The following is a 20,709-nucleotide window of genomic DNA, read 5'->3' on the forward strand; positions in this document are numbered from 1 at the left end:
ATGGCTCGGAGCCTGGAGCCTGTTTCCGATTCTGTGTCTCCCTCTCTCTCTGCCCCTCCCCCGTTCATGGTCTGTCTCTCTCTGTCCCAAAAATAAATAAAAAACGTTGAAAAAAAAAATTTTAAAAATCAATTACAAGGCTAACAAAGAAATCATATCAACTGATACAAAACAAGCATTTGACAAAATTAAACACCTATTCATGATTAATAACTCTCAGCAAAAGGGCAGAGGGAAACTTCCTCAAATTGATAAAGACAATCTACAAAATACCTACTGCTAACGTTATACATAATAGTGCACACAGAATACTTCCATATATCAGGAAAAAGAGGGATGTCTGTTCTCACAACTCTTATTCAACATGATGCTGGAAGTTCTAGTCAGTACAATAAGTCAAGAAAAGGAAAGAAAAAGCAGACATATTGGGAAGGAAGAAATAAAATTATCCCTATTTCCAGATGACATAATTTTCTACATAGAAAATTCCCAAAAATTTTACCATTAAGTATACCAAAAAAAGCAACTCCTAAGACTCTAATATAAAAATATAAAAATCCATCCAATTCAAAAAGATATATGAACCATGTCTGACTTATTTTACTAAGTATAAAATATCCTGTACATCCATCCACGTTGTCACAAATGGCAAGATCTTGCGCTTTCTCTTTTTATGGCTAAGTAATATTCCACGCAGCATTATTCACTATGGCCAAGAAGATATGGAAGCAACCCAATTATCCATCCATAGATGAATGGATAAAGAAGATGTGGTATGTACGTACAATGGAATGTTATTATACTAAGTGAAATAAGTCAGACAGAGGAAGACAAATACATGATCCCACTTATATGTGGAATCTAAAAAGCAAAACAAATGAACAAACAAACAAAACCAGACTCTTAAGTACAGAAAACAAACTAGTGGTTGCCAGAGGGAAGGGGGTGGGGGTTGGGAGGATGGGTGAAATTAAAAAAAAAAAAAATCCATTGTATTATGTCCAGGAACATACACATGGAAAGCAAAATTTAATACATTATAATTTACAACCACTTGAAAAAAAAAGAAACCCAAACAAAAAGACTTAGAAATAAATCTAACAAAACATTTATGTGGTTTATATACCAAAAACTACACAATACTGATGAAAAAAAAAAACAAAATTCTAAATATAAGGAGACATGGCATATTCACGGATCAGAACACTCAACATATTAAAGATGTTAATTCTCCCCTAATTTGATATACAGGTTTAACACTATTCTGATCAAAATCCCAGCAATATTTCTTTTAACTATAGACAGGACTATTCTAAATATATATAGAAAGGCAAAGGAACTAAAATAGCTAAAAACATTTTGAAAAAGACTATTGTAGGGGAATCAGTCTATCCTATTTCAAGACTTAATTACCTTATTTCAACTTTCAAGTAACTATTGGCAAAGGGGCAGACACATACATCAATGGAAAAGACGAGAGAATCCAGAAATAGATCCACACAGATATGTCCAACTGATTCGAGAGAAAGGTGTAAAGGAAATTCAATGGTGGGTAGACTTTTCAACAGATGGTGCTAGGGCAACTGGACATTCACAGACAAAGGAATGAAACTTGAACTACTCCTTTACTTCTTTTAGCTCTATTTTAACTCAGATCACAGACTTAAATGTAAAACATAAAGCCATGAAACGTTCAGTACAAAACACAGGATCCATAAAAGGAAAATATGATAAACAACTTCATCAAAACCAAAACCTTTTGTTACAGAAAAGACCCTGTGTAACATCATGATTTATAATAAGAAATACATATCTGATCTTCATCCACTGTTCCTAAAGCTCTTAAAATCCTGAAAGTGATTCAAGGATTTCTTCCAAAGTGAAGTTGTAGAGGTGCCTCTTGTGGTGTCAATGAAGTAACTTTCAGCCTCCACAGGAGGATGGGGACTGGCTGACAGGAACCAACCATGTGACTGGAAGGTTAGAACTTCCAGTCCCAGTCCCCCAGGAGGAGGGGCTGGAAGTCAGCTCAATCATCAAGGCCAATGATTTAATCAGTCATGCCTATGTTATGAAGCCTCCACAGAAACCCAAAAGCATGGGGTTCAAGGAGCCTCTGGGTTGGTGAACAAATACAGACTCGGGAAGAGTGGTGCTCTCGGAGAGAGGGAGAGGGCATGGAAGCTCTGTGCCCTTTCCCCATACCTTGCCCTACTCATCTTTTCCATCTGGCTGCTCCAGAGTTATATCCTTTTATAATAAATTGGGAATCTGTGAGTAAACGGGTTTCCTTATTACTGTGAGCCACTCTCACAAACTGATCAAACCCAAGGAGGGGACTGCAGGAACCTTGATCAGGAGCACAGGTGACAACCTGGCCTTGTGACTGGAATCTGAAGTTAGGGAGGCATGGGCAAGTAGCAGTCCTGTGGGACTGAAACTTTTATCCATGGAATCTGAGGCTATCTTTGGGTAAGTAGTGTCAGAATTTAGTTGAATTACAGGACATCTAGCTGGTATCCTAGAATTGCTTGTTGGTGTGGGGGAAAGCCCCACAGCGCTGGAACTGGGTGTGTTAAGTGGGTGAAAAGACTACACACTGGGGAAAAAAATGTCTGCAAATCACATATTTGACAAAGGCCTAGTATCCAGAAAATATAACGGACTCTGAAAATTCAACAGTAAAAAAACAATTCAATTAGGACATGGGCAAAGGCATGAAGAATATTCCACAGATGATGACACACAGATGACAAGTAGGGACATGCAAAAATGTGCAATATCTTTACCTAACAGGAAAATGCAAATTAAAACCACAATGAGATGTCACTGCACATCTATCAGAAAAACTAAAATAACAATAGTGACAACACCAAAGCTGGGGAAGATTCAGAGTAACTGGATCACTTATTCCTTACTGGTGAAAATGTTAAATAGTACAGCCAGTCTGGAAAAGTCTGGCAGATTCCTAAAAAACTAAACAACACTAAAATATGACCAAGCAATTGCATTCCTGGGTATCTATCCTAGAGACATGAGGACTTATGTGCCATAATAATCTGTACACAGAATTGTTCATAGCTGCTTCATCCACAATAGCCAAATACTGGAAACCAGCCAGATGTCCTTCAACAGGTGACTGGTTAAACAGACCATGATTCATCCATACCATGGAACACTGCTCATCAATATAAAGAAGCAAACATGCAACAGCCTGCGAGAATCATCAAAGAATTAACCTGAGTGGAAAAAACTATTCTCAGGTTACATACAGCATGATTCTACTAACACAATATTCCTGAAATAACAAAGTTTTAGAAATGGAGAACAAATCAGCGGTTGTCAGAAGTTAACAAGTGAGTGGGGCAAGCTCAGAAAAGTAATGGATTTGTCCAAAAAATCGGTGAAACTCTATTTCGAAGAAAGAAACCTAAAACCTAGATGTCAAACATTTTAGAGGATCTTTCTGAAATGAAAGAGCAAGGGATCCTCAAAAACTAAGGTGCCACAAAGACTGCCCTATCACTTCCCAACGCTTCCAAGGCTTTCATACACATTAACACAATGTGGACATGTGTGACCAATGACCCTAATGTCAAATAAAGTTTGTGAATCCTTAGAGAAATGAACACATTTTTGTAAAATAAATACTGTTAAGATTACAAAACCTGAAACTAAGAGGACATAAAACAGTAGCTGCTTCTGGGATGAGAAAGGGACCTAAAGAAGAACAAAGAGGGTTTTTACATTCTGTAATGTTCTATTTCTTTGTATTAGAAAACAGACACAAAAGTGACACAATATTAATTGTTCATTCTGATGTTGCTACATTTTATATTTTTGTTTTTCAAAGTTAAAACAAAACTTTAAAGGACTTTTAAGGAGCCTCAGCCAAAGGGTGGCTGGGTGGCTTAGTTGGTTGAGCATCTGACTTCGGCTCAGGTCATGATCTCACAGTTCATGAGTTCGAGCCCCATGTTTGGCTCTGTGCTGACAGCTCAGAGCCTGGAGCCTGCTTCAGATTCTGTGTCTCCCTCTCTCTCTTCCCCTCCCCCACTTGCACTCTGTCAAACATAAATAAACATAAAAAAAAAATTTTAAAAGAAAGCCATTTATAGTATGATGACAAAGTATGATCTGAGGAATGTATCATCAGAACACTGAACTGACTGAAACAAAGGATAGAAGAAAGAAAAGCCGGGCTAGGAGTAAAAAGGAATACAAAGATTAGCAGACAGTCTCCAGGTGGACAAGAGAGAAAACCACTGGGATGCACCTAAAAAACTGATGAAGTTTGGGGAAGAGTGAGCCTGCAAATCCCTGGCAACAAGATCCCCCTCTTACAGCTTCTTTAGACTCAAAGACACAACATACAAACCACAAGAAGCACAAATATGAGAAATCATACCTTTCAGGCCTAAAGTCTGCAACTGAAACAGTTTTCCCAGCTCAAAAGGTAGAACTCGTAACAGGTTGTTATTTAAATGGAGTTCCCTGTGGATGTAAAAATTCCACATCAGAACATATATTACCTTTTAACCCATGGCTAAAATCAGCACTATAATTTCTAATATTCTTCTCAGAATGAAAAATTTTATATTATATTCCAATGTCTAATATAGTGCTTCTCAAACAATGATGTAGCAAAGAAACAAAACACGACAAAAAAAACCCCAGATTGCCACAGACCAAACATTTTAAAAGTAACAGAAAACCGGGGCACCTGGGTTAGTATCCAACTTCAGCTCAGGTCATGATCTCACAGTTCATGAGTTTGAGCCCTGTGTCAGGCTCTCTGCTGACAGCTTAGAGCCTGGAGCCTGCTTTGGATTCTGTGTGTGTCTCCCTCTCTGCCCCTCCCCCACTCACACTGTCTCTCTTAAAAATAAATATTGAAAAAATTTTAAAATATTTTTAAATATTTTTAAATAATTTTTAAAATTTTTTTTTAAATTTCTAATTCAAGAAAAGAGAGGAGAAAAAAAAAAAAAAGACCAACAAAGCACAAGTCATATTTTTAAAGTGCATTAGATTCAATAGATACAAAACTGCTCTCACACGTTGTCTATTTCACTGCAGGCTGATGACACAGTTTACAAATGGGCACAGTCCACAGACTGCCCAAGAGCAGCACTGATCCAGCCACATGTAGTCTACTACACAACTTTAAGAAAGTGGAAATGATAAAACAGCCTAACAAGTGAATTGTTAAATGAGATTTAAAATGATCATGTAGCACCAACTGAAAACAGCTTATGACAGCTGCAAAATTAAGTTTACCATTAATATTTCTCCAAATTTTAAAGTTTTACATTAGACATAATGGAAGCTTTATTAACAATTAATATTTTTTTATGAACTATCAAAAGAATCTTCAGTAGTGAAAAGAAACAAAGACCCAACACTGAGATACTTACAATTTTCTGCGGTAAGTTTTATTTATCAATTTTTAAAGGTGAGGAGAACTACTTCTAAAAAAAAAAGAACCAATATAATCCCTGGTTCTTAGAATTTAAATGAACCTCAGTTACTACTTAGTGAACCAGAGGCTGGTGAGGCCATAAACTAAACAAGTCTAAATAATTTGTTCCCATTTATTTCCACATATATCACATGGGAAAGGAGGTCTTTTAAGGAGATTAAAAATGGTCATGGTATATACTCAGTAATTAAGCCCAAAACAATGTCAAAAGGCTGGAGTGGGAATAACAAAGGTAAAGAAACTCTCACGAGGTCCTTATTCCTTTTTACTATGCAGCAAATGGTAGGAAGCAGCAAAACAGCCAGGGGAATAAAAGAAAAGGCAAGTAATACGATATGGAGCAAGATTTTTCCACTGGGATTAACATAATAACTAGAAATTAGCTTTACTTTCAACTTGGGTGGATCCCATCTACCATACAAAAAAACAGGGATAATAAAAGAAATAGCAATTACCATTTATTAAATACAATATGTGTCCAGCAGGGTGCTAGTAGTTTCTTACTCATTATCTCAGGTATCTCTAATCTCAGCCCTGGCTAGGTAGGCTTTACAGTAACTTTACAGAGGAAAAAACGCTCAGCAAAGTTAAGGAGATTGCCCCAAATCACACAACTTGTAAATGGCAAAGTCACAGGATTCCAAACTGAACTGTGTGACTCCATATCCTATCTACTCCTCTACTCCGCACTGTAGTCCTCCAAATGCAGTGACTAATTCTAGCTTTTTTTTTGAGTCCAGGCTTTATTACTATCATGTGTACAAGCCCTGGGATGGCCAAAAAGGTGTCATTCCTTGGCAGTGGTATCCTGGACCCTGTGTTAAGCATAATACGGTACCCCAGAATTTAGAGGGGAAAGCACCACAATCGTTTGTAACAGGAGAGTCCGTATGTAGGATTAACATAACTGCCTTTTATTTATTTACCCCCACTTTATCCAAAAATTTTGTTTAGGAATAAAGTATATTACACATAACATAGCAATAAAACAAATTTTAGGCAATGTATCTACCTAATTTATTATTTATTGACATTCAATTTTCCCAGAAAACTTTACAAGGGATACAATTATGTTTGCTCTTGTTCAAATACCATTTAATTGGTAGTGCAGTTTCCTAGCAAAATAAGTGTTCTATTTTGTTTGTAGGGGGTTAAAGTCAGAAAAGAAGTCGAATCTGCACACCTGAGTGATACCATGTTTCCGAGTTCTGCCGGTAAACTCCGGATTTTATTAGAGGACAGGTCCAGATACACCAGATTGTGAAGCTTGGCAATGTCTGAAGGAATGCGGGACAGGGAATTGTCACTCAGATGCAAAGCTGTCAAGTGAGTTAGTGACCACAAAGATGAGCTTAAGCTTCTTACTTTTCCTGTAAGAGAAGGAAAAAATGGGGAAAGGATTATATGGTGTTGTCTACAATTTGGTCCCTGGATCAAATAACATTTAGATGTTTCAATGAATAATCACCTATCTTTCAAAACATTGTGAGGAAGGGTTTAACAGGAGAAAGCTTACCTATTCTAGGACAACGTACTGCTATGATTAGGTTATAAGCTCTACTTAGCAAACTAAAAAAATCTCAGTGTTTAAAATGCATCATTGTTTTTTAAGAGCACAACAGCTAAGACTTTATCCTTTAAGGTTGCCTCAGCTATGACACGAAAGAAAGATATGAATGATTTATAGTAATGATAAATCTAGTATGTCACCACGATCAATTTGGATACGTAAAAAAAAATCAAATCCTCTCTCGGAGGCTGTTCCTATATATACTCTAGAAAACAAGAATTCTGCCTGCAAAAAAAAGGTAAACCATATATTCTCAGCTTAACAAAGTTTTAAGACCAGTGCACTCAAGTGATAACTGCATCAAGAATCATATAACTAAACAAAAGCTGTACTGAATAATTTACAAGCAAAAATACTTGCCCAGAAACATCAAAGATATGAAGTCATAATCAAACAGTAGTAGACCCCGGGTTCAGTAACTAAGAAAGTAATCTCTTTCAATGTAACATTAAATCAGTACTTTGGTACTTCTTGGTAAGATGACAATCATTTCTACAATCCATCTAAGAACTTTCCTCCAATCTCTTTAATGGTCTAAGATCTAGTCTGAGACAGAATGAAACAAACAGATGTAATGGAAATACACTAGTCTTTGAGAACTGATTTTCTATTGGCTGAAAAAGCAATCTTAAGATTTCTAATCAAGGTGGAGTAACAGAGACCAAATTTACTATCCTACCTGAATAACTACCACACCAGACAATATATATGAATCAACAAACTTTAGCGATTAGACTTCAACCAGTGCAGAAGAGTGATCCCCAAATGATCACAAACAAGGCAGGCCTTACAACTGTCTCAGCTTCCTGGACTGCACAGGTAGGAGATCCCAAGGGCAGCACAGTGATCTCCCCTAAGTTCTGGAGCAGGGAAGCCAAGATGACCAGAATTTACAAAGGCAGAGACAGTACCAGAGAGGAAGAGATAAACAAAGAAGTCTGGAGATGGGAAAAAGGTCCCCCTCAAGTTTTCAGCTAAGTACTGATCAGTATAAACATGTGAGAAATTGCCTGAGCCAGAAGGAAAAACACCCAAAAGAAGTAAAAACAATCCCTACATTTACACAGAACTAAAGCTAGCTACTGCTGCCAACTACCAGAAGGAAATGTATCATAACTCACAAGGTGCTGGACTTATTAGTGGTATAAAATCAGGGGCACCTGGGTGGCTCAGTTGGTTAGATGTCCAACTTTGGCTCAGGTCATGATCTCACGGTCCATGAGTTCGAGCCCCGCATCAGGCTCTGTGCTGACAGCTCAGGGCCCGGAGCCTGCTTCGGATTCTCTGTCTCCCTCTCTCTGTGCCCCTCACCCGCTCATGCTCTGTCTGTCTGTCTCTCTCTCTCTCTCTCTCAAAAATAAATACAAACATTAAAAAAAAAAACAGCCCTAAAGATTGCTCTGGTCTCACCTAAGAAAGTTTAAGAGCAAGCCTCAAAAGAACTAAACTGTTTCTGAGTAACCTAACTGTATCCCAAAATAAAGTTCAATACTGGTTATAGGAATACAAAAATATGCATTGCCCAACAGGGCAAAATTCACAATACAGCAACAAAACTACTCAAAATGAAAAGAGAGAAAAATACTAGAAAAAAACACATGCATGGGCACCTGTGTGGCGCAGTTGGTTAAGCATCCAACTCCCGATTTTGGCTCAGGCCATGATCTCACAGTCTGTGAGACCAAGCCTCACCTCAGGCTCTGCGCTAGCCTACTTTGGATTCTCTCTCTGTCCCGCCCCCACTCATGCGCTCTCTCTCTCTCTCTCTCAAAATGAATAAACATTTAAAAAAAAAAACAACGTCCATGAACTCTTGGACAACTTTAAACAACCTAATATATATGTAGTTGGAGTCCCCAAAATAGGGGAGTTGGGGACAGAAAAAAATATCTTAGAAAATAAACCCAAAAGATAACCAGATATCCACATGTTTTAACTTTTAAGAGTTAAACCTTTACCTTACACCATATACAAAAACTGACTCAAAAACTTTTGGAAGAAAACAGAGGCATTTACCTTCAAGACCTGAGATTATGCAATGGTTTGTTAGATAGGACACTAACAGCATAAGCAACAAAAAATATGTTAAACTGTACTTCACCAAAATTAAAACCTTTTGTGCCTCAAAGATCACCATCAACAAAGTGAAAAGTGTGTTCACACAGGAGAAACTATCTGAAAGTCATAAATTTAATAAGATATTTGTATCTAGAATATATAAAGAACTGATACAACTCAGTAAGAAAAGACAAATAATTCACTTTATAAGTGGGCAAAGAACAGGCACTTCTCCAAAGAAGATACACAAGTGGCCAACAAGCACTTGAAAAGATGCTCATTATCACCAGCCATCAGAGAAAGGCAAATCAAAAACAACGATACGCTACTTCATACCCACTAAGATGACTATAATAAAAAAGACAGAGTATTGGCAAGGAGTAGAGAAACTAGAACCTTCACATACTGCTGGTGGAAATGTAAACTAATGAAGCCACTTTGGAAAATAGTATGGTAGTTCCTCAAAAAGGTTATACAAGTTACCACATGAGCCAGCAATTCATTCCGATGAATATGCCCAAAAGAAAGAAAAACACGTGTCCACACAAAAACTTAAATGCTCACTGCAGAATTATTCTTAAGAGTAAAGAAACAGAAACAATCCAAATGTCTGTCAACAGATAAATAAAATGTGGTATATTCAAACATATGAAATATTAATACGTGTTAAAAGCACGATTGAACCTTAAAAATAATTCGCTGAATGGAAAAAGCTAGTGACCACACATTACATAATTCCATTTATTTGAAATGTCCAGGAGAGTAACAAATCCATTCAGACAGAAAAAAGATTAATGCTTTCAAGGTCTGGCTAGCTGAGGTGAAATGAAAGCTAATATGTATCGGGTTTCTTTTGGAGGCAATGAAAATGTTGTCAAAACTGATTGTGGTAATGGGTGCAAAACTCTGTGAATATACAAAACCACTGAATGTGCATTTAAGTGGATGAATTATGTGAATTATATCTTGGGCTATCACCAAAAAGAAAAAAAAGAAGACAATGAAGAGATGCAAAATATTTTCTACTTTTCATGAAAACTATAAACCTAGACACAAAAAGCTCAATGAACCCCCAAGTATATGAAAACTCCATGAAGAATAAAAAAGAAAACTACAGGAAGGCACATCTTAATCAAATGGCTTAAAACAAATGATAAACAGAAAATCTTAAAAGCTGCAAAAGGAAAAATAATTACACAGAGAAACAAAGATAAAATGTCTGCAGACTTTTGTGAACAGTACGAGAGAGATGACAAGCAGAGCAAAATCTTTAATATACTGAAAGAAAAAAAATACTATGAACCTAGCAACCCAGTAAAAATACCTTTCAAAAAAGAAGACAAGTTAGAAGATGAAAAGAGCTACAGAGATGGATGGTAGAGACGGCTGCACAACATTATGAGTGTTTTTTTTTAAATTAAGTGTATTTTAAGAGAGAACGAGCACAAGCAGGGTAGGGGCAGAAAGAGAGGGGGGAGACGGGGGGGGGGGGGGGGGAGGGAGGGAGGGAGGGAGAGGGAGAGGGAGAGAGGGGGAGAGAGGGGGAGAGAGAGAGAGAGAGAGAGAGAGAGAGAGAGAGAAAGAGAGAATATCCCAAAAAGGCTCCACACTGTCAGCGTAGAACCTGATGCAGGGCTTGCACTCATGAGCCTTGAGATCATGACCTGAGCTGAAACCAAGGAGGACGCTTAACTGAGTCACCCAGGTACATATTTGATAAAAACATATTTGATAAACATATCTGAACATATTTGATAAAAACCTTCCCACAAAGAAAATTCTTGAACCAGAAAGGCTCATTGGTGAATACAACCAAATATTTAAGGAATAACTATAACAATTCTACACAAACTGATCCAGAAACGTGAAAGCAAGAAGATCCTTTCGAACTCATTCTATGTGGCCAACATCACTCTGATACCAAAACCAGATAAAACTAGTACCAAAAAAACTACAAATCAAATCCTTCATGAACAAAAATGCAAATTTTAACAAAATTTTAACAAATCAAATTCAACAATAGATTAAAAAGATAATGACCAAGTAAGACTTGCGCTAGGAAATTCAAGGTTTGTTAAACATTCAAAATAATTTTTCAAAAAACTTTTTTAGAAAAGAAAATCATATACACAGATGTAAAAAAGCATATGACAAAAATCAACATTTAAAAATCAGCATTTAATCAAATCAAATCCTGATTTAAAAAAAAAAGCTTGCTTGTAAGCTAAGAACAGAACTTCCTAAATCTTGAAGAAGGGTATGTATAAGAAGGTTAGTGGTAAGGGAATGAACACTTTCCTCCCGAGATCAGAAACAAAGCAAGATAAGTCCACTATCACCACTCCCAATCAAAATTATGCTGGAAGTTTTAGCCTGTGCAATAAGAAAAAAAGTCGAAATAAGTAAAGTCATGGTTATCTGCAAATGGCACAATCATCATGTAAAATCCTAAGAATCTACAAAAATACCACCAATAAATGAGTTTAGCAAGGTTGTAGGATAAAGTATCAATATACAAAATATCTACTGTATTTTTATATACAGCAATGCATAATCAGAAACATATTTACAATAACATTTACATTAGTACCAAATTACAAAGTAGAGGAAAATATGACAAAAATATGTGTAGGACCAATATATTAAAAACTACAAAACACCCTCAAAGCAAGTAAAGAAGTCCTAAAGAAGCAGAGAGATATACAGTGTTCACAGATCAGAAGATTTAATGTTGTTAAGATATAAGATCTCCCCCAAATTGGTTTAGAGTCAACACAATCACAATCAAAATGCCAGCATGTCTGAAAATGGCAAATGGATTCTAAAATTTGCATGGAAATTCAAAGGCCTTATAAAATTCAAAACAACTTTGAAAAAGAAGCTGGAAGACTAAAACTACCTGATTTTAGAAATTATATAAAGAACTCTCAAAACTCAGTAATAACAATCCAATTTTCAAAACAGGAAAAACATCTAAATAGACACTTCACCAAAGAAGACATACACCTGGTAAATAATCATATGAAAAAATGCTCAACATCAGCATCATTAGGGAAATGAAAATTAAAACCGCAATGAGATACCACTACAAACCCAGAAGAGTGGCTAAAATTAAAAAGACTTGACAAGTGTTGGTGAGGATATGGATCAAAGGTATCTAGTAAGAATGTAAAATGAGACAACCTCTTTGCAAAATAGTTTGAGGTTTTTAAAAAGTTAAACCTTACCTACCTTATGATCAATTTCATTCTTAGGTATTTGCCCAAGAAAAATGAAAGTTATATCCTCTATAAAGAAGTGTACATAAAGCTTTATTTGTAGAAATTATAAAATATTTTCATCAACAAAGAAATGGATAAATAAATGCTGACACATACAAATAATAGGATACTACTCCGTAATAAAAAGTATGAACTATTAAAAACCAACTGCATGGATGAATATCAAAATAAGTAGCAAAACTAAACAACAACAAAAAGTACATACTGTATTACTTCTTTTAAATAAAAATTCTACAAAATGTAAACCAATCCTATGGTTAAAGAAAAAGAACAGCGATTACCTGGGATTGGGGGAAGGGACAGAGAAATGAAGGAGGTAGAGAAAGGAATTACAAATTTAGGGGAATGACAGATATGTCCCTTGAATGTGGTGATGGTTTCAAGGATGTATAGATGTCCAAATATATCACATTATTCACTTTGCATACATGCTGATTATTACATGTCAACTTAAATCAATACAGCTAAGCAATAAAATCTATCTTGGTCTAAGAAAATATTTTTCCTTACTGTGTAATAATTACAGTAGAAACCACATCATTTCCTATTTGTAAAACAAATTTATTTACTTTTCAGTTCATAAAACTAAAGCACACAGCTAATAGTCAATATAAATAAATAAAGCACTTAAAATATCACAAACTACTTATTGGGTACATGTCTTAACATGTTTCAGCCTCAAGATAACACTTAACAAAAAAAGGTAGAAGGGTTTGAGAAATACATTTTTATACCTCAACTTAATAGGAAGGATACAAAATTAATTCTCAAGAAAGTAGGCAGAAAGAAAACCAAGAAGAAAGGATGAGGGGCTGGGTGGCTCAGGTCATGATCTCATGGTTTGTGGGTTCAGACTCTGCACTGGACTCTGCACTGACAGTGCAGGGCCTGCTTGGGATTCTCTCTCTATTCCTGTCTCTCCGCCCCCACTCCTGTCTCTCTCTCAAAAATAAACATTAAAAAAAAATTTTCATCAAGTGTAAGGAGTCATGTATTAAATAAATCAATCATACAAGATTTAAGGGAGAGGGAAAGGAGGAATCAGATCTCTACCATACACAGATAAGTAACACAAATAAATTTCTAAATGCCAAAAAACCAGAAAAGTAATGGAAGAGATTATTTCTAAAAATAACTCAAACCCAAGATTCCAAAAACTGTCAGGTTTGAGTACATTAAAATTTAAAACCTCTCTAATGTGGAGATGCCAACAAGTACAGCAGCCAGAGAGATAATATTCAGGGACACCCAGGTGGCTCAGTCAGGTAAGCATCCAACTCTTGATTTCGGCTCAGGTCATGACCTCGCGGTTGTGAGACTGAGCCCCACATAAGGCTCCGTGCACAGATCTGCATAGGGCTCCACGCTGGACATGGAGCCTGCTTCAGATTCTATCCCTCTCCCTCGGCCACTCCCTGCATGAGTGCCCGCTCTCTCTCTTAAAAAAAAAAAAAAAAAAAAAAAGAAACAAAAACAAAGAGAGAGAGAGAGATAACATTCATTTATTTGGTCAACTTTCAGTGACTAGTAAGCTGGTGTGGGGACAGAACAGTAAATATAAAGTCCTCAAGAAAAAAGGGTTAGTTATAAAAAAATGTTTATTTCAATAATAAAACATATGCAAATTTAAACAAAGTATTCACTTCTACTTATGCAAATAACAAAATAAGATTAGTATCCAATATTCACAAGGCTAAGAGGGTTGAGACACCTTCATTAATTATGGGGAAAAACACAACTATATTTTGAAACCAATCCTGAAATAGCTACTAAAAATTTTATTTTTATTTTTTTTTTAATTTTTTTTTTTCAACGTTTATTTATTTTTGGGACAGAGAGAGACAGAGCATGAACGGGGGAGGGGCAGAGAGAGAGGGAGACACAGAGTCGGAAACAGGCTCCAGGCTCTGAGCCATCAGCCCAGAGCCCGACGCGGGGCTCGAACTCACGGACCGCGAGATCGTGACCTGGCTGAAGTCGGACGCTTAACCGACTGCGCCACCCAGGGGCCCCTACTAAAAATTTTAAATGTGAATATCCTTTGCCCCATCACAATTCCTCAATTAGATTAAAACTCTACTGGTAGAACTATGTAACCTAAGAAATTAAGGTTCCTAATTTTTGAGAATAAAAGAGTCACCTTTTGAAATTCTGAGGATATCTATTTACTTCTCCATAAAATTGTACATATTCCTCTGCATCCAAAAATGTGCATTCAATTTTAAGCAGCTTTGTGACTTGAGAAATCCTGAGATTATCCTGACCTAAATTAAGAGCTGTGTTTTGAGAAGTAATTTCATTCTAACATATCCAGAATCCTTTATTTGTTAAATACTAAGAGACAGGGGGAATCTAACTAGTGTTCCCTCAAATCAGAGGGGCGATCAGCAAACTCTAGGGACCAGGTATAATTAACATCCCTATGAAGAAATCAAAATTGCTACCTCTACATTTGCAGATTTAGAGAAAGCAAGGAAGAAAACATCTTGACTTGAATCTTTAAAACTGACATTTTAGAAGAAAAGGGAATTATACTTATCTCCATTATTCCCAGATTCTGTATCTGTGAATTCCCCTATCCCCTCCAGTTTACTTGTAACTCCAAATGCAATTCTTGTATTTCTGTTACATTCATTCACAAACATGCACAGAGAAGCAAAAAACTGTAGTCACCCAGAACAGTTCCCAGATGAGGTCCAACAAGGTAACACTCTGGCTTCTTGCTCCACTTTTCACAATGTGAACAAGTGTCTTCTTCATAATTTAGTGCTATATTTGTTTTTGCATATTTGTTTTTTGCGTATTTGTGCTTTTTGTGGGTGAATTTGAGGTTTTAAATGGCCCCAAAGCATGGGGCTGAAATGCCAGCTGCAAGGCTGTGAGGTGTCTAGTGTTTGAGCTAAGTTTCCCTCAGGCATTCATTAGTGTCCAAGAATTCAAGGTTAATGAGTTGACAATATACATTAAATAAGGTGTCTTTAAACATAAACACACATAAAACAAGCTTATGTATTGACTAGTTGATGAAAAGTGTTGTGACTAGAGGTTCACAGGAACCTAACCATGTATCTCCTCTCGGAGCAATGCTTCAGTACTTGCTAATTCCATGCTCAAGGTGACCATATAGAGCATAACTACTGTGAATAACAAGAATCCACTGTAACTGGAAACGGTGGCCATTTGAAATTTTCCCCACTCACAACTCCTGATGAAGTTAAAGACCAGGATTTCGGGGTCACGGTAAGGTAAACTTCACAAAAGGAAGAGGACTGTGCTGTGAGAATGGCAAATTGGATTAAGAAGAAGAAGAAGAGAGACCCGATTAAATTACATGAAGGGCACTAAGGAGAACATTTGGCAGATTAAATCCATTGATAGTGCTTAATTTAAAAATAGCAAAGTTGATGGGGAAGGAAACGGCCTTAACAGGGCATGTGAGTTAACAAATGGAAGTTTCAATCCGTGAAGGAAAACACATCTGCAAAGGTACCCTCATCAAACTTTGGTGGGAAAGAATTCAGGTCTTAAATGCAAGGAAAGAATGTCGCTTGTTCAAATTAAAGAGATCTAGTTTAAGTAAAAGAAGATTAGGCCTGGAGGTAAAAAGCCTAGAACCTGAGAATGCAAAGACTGAGGCGAGTATTAGAAAAAAGGCAAAAGAGGGGCGCCTGGGTGGCGCAGTCGGTTAAGTGTACGACTTCAGCCAGGTCACGATCTCGCGGTCCGTGAGTTCGAGCCCCGCGTCGGGCTCTGTGCTGACTGCTCAGAGCCTGGAGCCTGTTTCCGATTCTGTGTCTCCCTCTCTCTCTGCCCCTCCCCCGTTCATGCTCTGTCTCTCTCTGTCCCAAAAATAAATAAACGTTGAAAAAAAAAAAATTTAAAGAAAAAAGGCAAAAGAACAAAGAAAGGTGAGAATATCAGGCTCAAAACTGACAGTGGAGGTGGTGTGATGCAGATGAAGAAAGGGCTGAACTCAGGTAAGGGGACTCACAATAGTCTGTGCTCTACCACTAAGGAGCTCCACCATCTGGTAACTGACCTTAATAAAAGGAAATGTTTGTTGCGAAGCTCAGTCAGTAACATCCGAACCGGTTACACCTTTTGCACTTTTCTAACTTCATTTTTTAAAGATTTTATTTTTAAGTAATCTCCACACCCAACATGGGGCTTGAACTCACAACTTCAAGATCAAGAGTCAAATGACTGAGCCAGCTAGGTGTCCTGTTAATAAATTTATTTTTATTATTATTTAAAAAAATTTTTTTAACGTTTATTTATTTGAGACAGAAAGAGACAGAGCATGAGTGGGGGAGGGGCAGAGAGAGAGGGAGATACAGAATCAGAAGCAAGCTCCAGGTTCTGAGCTGTCAGCACAGAGCCCGATGCAGGGCTCAAACTCACAAACCGTGAGATCATGACCTGAGCCGAAGTTGGTCGCTCAACTGAGCCACCCAGGTGCCCCTAATAAATTTATTTTTAAATGAACATGCTTACTATATAATTCAACACTGTTTAAAAATACCAAATCCCATCACCTGGTGTAACTACCATTATATCACATTCGTGTTAATATAAAAAAAAACAAAACAGGAAACAAAATTAAACTATACATGATTCCTTAATGTGATTTAAAAAAAAAAAGAAAAAAATTAAAAAATGATGGAACCATAGAACTTTTGTTTGCTATAAAAGATTTTCTAAAACAGATCTAAGATTAACAGAGATTCTAAAAACATTAAAGGTTACAAATCTTAGTTTTAACTGCATGTTTTGCTTTTAAACTTGATTGCCTACAATGAAAGTGAAATAGACCATCATTGTACATTTCCCCCATCCACTCATTACATACTTTTTCTATCAAAAGCTTGTATCATCTCCAAGGAAGATAAGTAAATGGTCAATAAATACACGCAAAGATGCTCGATTTCATGAACCACCAAGGAAACCCTAATCAAAGCCACAATGCTTCTTTCATGCCCACTAAGATGGCTAAATCAAAAAGACATATGTAACAATTGTTGCCAAGGAGTGGAGAAATTGTAACCCTTGTACAAGGTGGTTTAGAATGTAGAATGATGCAAACTTTCAGAACAGTCTGGCAGTTACTCAAAAAGTTAAACATTTACCATATGATCTAGTAATTCCACTCCTAAGTACCTACCTGACAGAAATGAAAATGCCCACAAAGAAACTTGTACACAAATGTTCACAGCAGTATTATTCTTAGAGCCAAAAAATAGAAACAATCTGTGATGCTTTGATTTATAACAAAAAATATACATTTGATCTTCATCTCTGTTTCCAGAATGGAGCTCCTAAAATCCTTGGAATTTCTGAAGTGATTAAAACAGTAAAGGTGTCTTTTATTACAGGTGCTCCTTTCAAGGACACCAGAGTTTAACCTTAAATGAGGTGACTTTTTTAATGCCCCCATAAATGGGGACTTGCCAGGGACACCAAGCAGGATTAGAGAATTGAAATTTTCAGTCCCCACCAGCCCCCATCCCCAACCACCAGGGAGAAGAGAGGGGGGAGAAGTTGTATCAATCACCAGATTTAATCAACCGTGCCTAATGAAGCCTCTGAGGGAATCTGTTAACTATGGAGTTCTGAGCTTTCAAGAGTAGGGAACACAGGGAGGTATGGGGAAGGCGAGGGGTCTGGAAAGAGCATGGAAGTTTCTTACCTGCTCCCTACACCTTGCTCTATGGGATCTCTTCCATTGGCTGTTCCTGAGTTTTTATAATAAGCCAGTAATCTAGTAAGTAAACTCTTCTCCTGGTTCTGTGAGCTGATAATAGCAAATTAATTAAACCCAAGGAGAGGATGATCCTGGGAACCTCTGGATTTGTAGCTCCTCAACTGAAAGCACAAGATAACCTGGACTTGTGACTAGTGTCTGAAGTTGAGGGGAGCAGTTCCATGGGATTGAACCCTTAACTTGTGGTACCCGACACTAGTGTCAGAATTGAGTTCAATTATAGGACACCCAGCTGAGGTGGTGTCACAGAATTGCTTTAAGTGTAGAAAACCGGCACATCCAGTGTTGAAGTAAAGTAGTATTGTAGTAGAGTACTGAGTAGACAAGACACACAGGAGTGTGTTTTTACACAGATAAATAAATACAATGATATCCACACATGGAACATTATTCAGCCACTAAAAGGAATGAAGTACTAATACATGCTACAACACGGATGAATCTTGAAAACATTATCCTAAGTATTAAGAAGGCAGTCACAAAGACCACAAGAAAATGTTTGGAACAGGCAAATCTATAGATGTAGAAAATAAACTACTGGCTACCTAGGCCTAGGGGACCGGAAGGAAATGGGAAGTGACTGCTAATGAGTATAGGGTTTCTTTTGGGGTGCTAAAAATGTTTTAAAAGTGAATGTGATAATGGTTGCACACCTGTGAATAAACGAAAACCCACTGACTGTGCACTTTAATGAATTATAGGATATGTGAATTATATCTCAATAAAACAGTTACATAAAAAAGTTTATAGCATAACAGAGAACAAAGCACAAAACAACATATGCAAAACAATTTGCATGTATACAATAATTAGATGAAAAAGTAACAGAAGATTCTATTCATAAGAAGAACCAGAAGGTAAAATACCTATGAATAAATCTACCAAGAAGTATATAGGACTTCTACAAAAAAACAAATGGAAAGACATCCTATAGGGAAGCCTGGGTGGCTAAGTTGATTAAGCATCTGACTTCAGGTCATATTACAGTTTGTGAGTTTGAGACCCACATTGGGCACTGCACTGATAGCTCAGAGCCTGGAGCCTGCTTCGGATTCTGTGTCTCCCTCTCTTTCTGCCCCTCCCTGCTTGTGCTCTCTTTCTCTCTCAAAAATAAATAAGCAAACATTTAAAAAAAAAAAAAGTATCCTACAAATCACCCTAATTTATAAAACAACATGATCATGATAAAAATGCTAGGACCAGATAAGTGATTCTGAATTTCATTATTGAAAAAAGTTGCCAACTATCATCTGTCAAAATTATAAACACATACACCCTTTTGACCTACATATACATTAGAAAGGATGCAAAACAATCTACAAGGTTATTCACTGTAGCAGTGGTTTGTCATAGACTGAACATCAATATAGTACTACTTAAATAAGTTACAGGGGTGCCTTGAGCCCTTCATCAGGCTACACACATGGAACCTACTTGAGATTCTTTCTTTCTCTCTCGAAAATGGGAAGGGAGAGGGAGAGGGAAGGAGGGAGAGGGAAGGAGGGAGAGGGAAGGAGGGAGAGGGAAGGAGGGAGAGGGAAGGAGGGGAGAGGGAGAGGGAGAGGGAGAGGGAAGGAGAGGGAGAGGGAGAGGGAGAGGGAGAGGGAAGGGAGGAGAGGGAGAGGGAAGGAAGGAGAGGGAGAGGGAAGGAGGGAGAGGCAAGGAGGGAGAGGGAGAGGGAAGGAGGGAGAGGGAGAGGGAAGGAGGGAGAGGGAGAGGGAAGGAGGGAGAGGGAGAGGGAGAGGGAGGAGGGAGAGGGAGAGGGAAGGAGGGAGAGGGAGAGGGAAGGAGGGAGAGGGAAGGAGGGAGAGGGAGAGGGAAGGAGGGAGAGGGAAGGAGGGAGAGGGAAGGAGGGAGAGGGAAGGAGGGAAGGAGGGAGGAAAAATTACAGTGATAAGAGAACTATCTATTATTTAGAATCTCTCCACAGTACAATGTTACATGGGAAAAAAAGCAAAGTGCAGAAATTTGTACATAATATACTATCTTTTGAATTAAAAATAAGGGGTAGGGGCACCTGGGTGGCTCGGTTGGTTAAGTGTCCTGACTTCGGTTCAGGTCATGATCTTACAGTTTGTAGGTTCGAACTCTGCGTTGGGCTCTGTGCTGACAGCTCAGAGCCTGGAGCCTGCTTCAGATTCTGTGTCTCCCTCTCTCTATGCCCCTCCCCTGCTCATGTTCTATCTCTCTCTGAGAGATATTTAATGAATACACATTAAAAAAAATTTTTTTTAAATACGGTGTGGAATAAGAAACTGTATTTGTATTTACATATGTATGGAAGGACTCCAGAGGTGTATAAAAGAAACTAATAACCCTGTGTATGAATGCATACGTGTGTGCATGCTGGGAGGTATAACGGGAAAAGGGGGATGAAAGGGAGACTTCCACCGTATACTTTATATTCTCCATGTCCCCTTTTCCTGTGATGTCCTTAACTCCACTTTCTCCTGGCTAATATCATTAACTCAGTAGTCAGCTATTCTAGGATGTTTTCCCTGATCCTGCCAAGCTGGCTAAGACCGTCTTAAAGAAAAGATAATATAATAGGTCAAGC

The 20,709-nt window shown here is 37.6% G+C and overlaps 1 protein-coding gene across 2 annotated transcripts in view; it reads right to left on the reverse strand.

The window, feature by feature from the left end:
• CNOT6 (CCR4-NOT transcription complex subunit 6) overlaps positions 1–20,709 on the reverse strand; it is a 76,133-nt gene that overhangs the window by 17,168 nt on the left and 38,256 nt on the right. For both annotated transcript variants that reach the window (XM_047082771.1, XM_047082764.1), the window contains exons 3-4: positions 6,666–6,852; positions 4,409–4,494 (exon numbers count right to left, since the gene is read on the reverse strand). In XM_047082771.1, coding sequence (XP_046938727.1) covers positions 4,409–4,494; positions 6,666–6,852 — 273 coding nt within the window. The remainder of the gene's footprint in view (positions 1–4,408; positions 4,495–6,665; positions 6,853–20,709) is intronic.

The sequence above is a fragment of the Lynx rufus genome, unplaced genomic scaffold, assembly GCF_022079265.1.
Source record: "Lynx rufus isolate CCGP_SWC_20201006 ecotype Redwood Valley unplaced genomic scaffold, mLynRuf1.p SCAF_1, whole genome shotgun sequence".
Classification (NCBI taxonomy): Eukaryota; Metazoa; Chordata; class Mammalia; order Carnivora; family Felidae; genus Lynx; species Lynx rufus.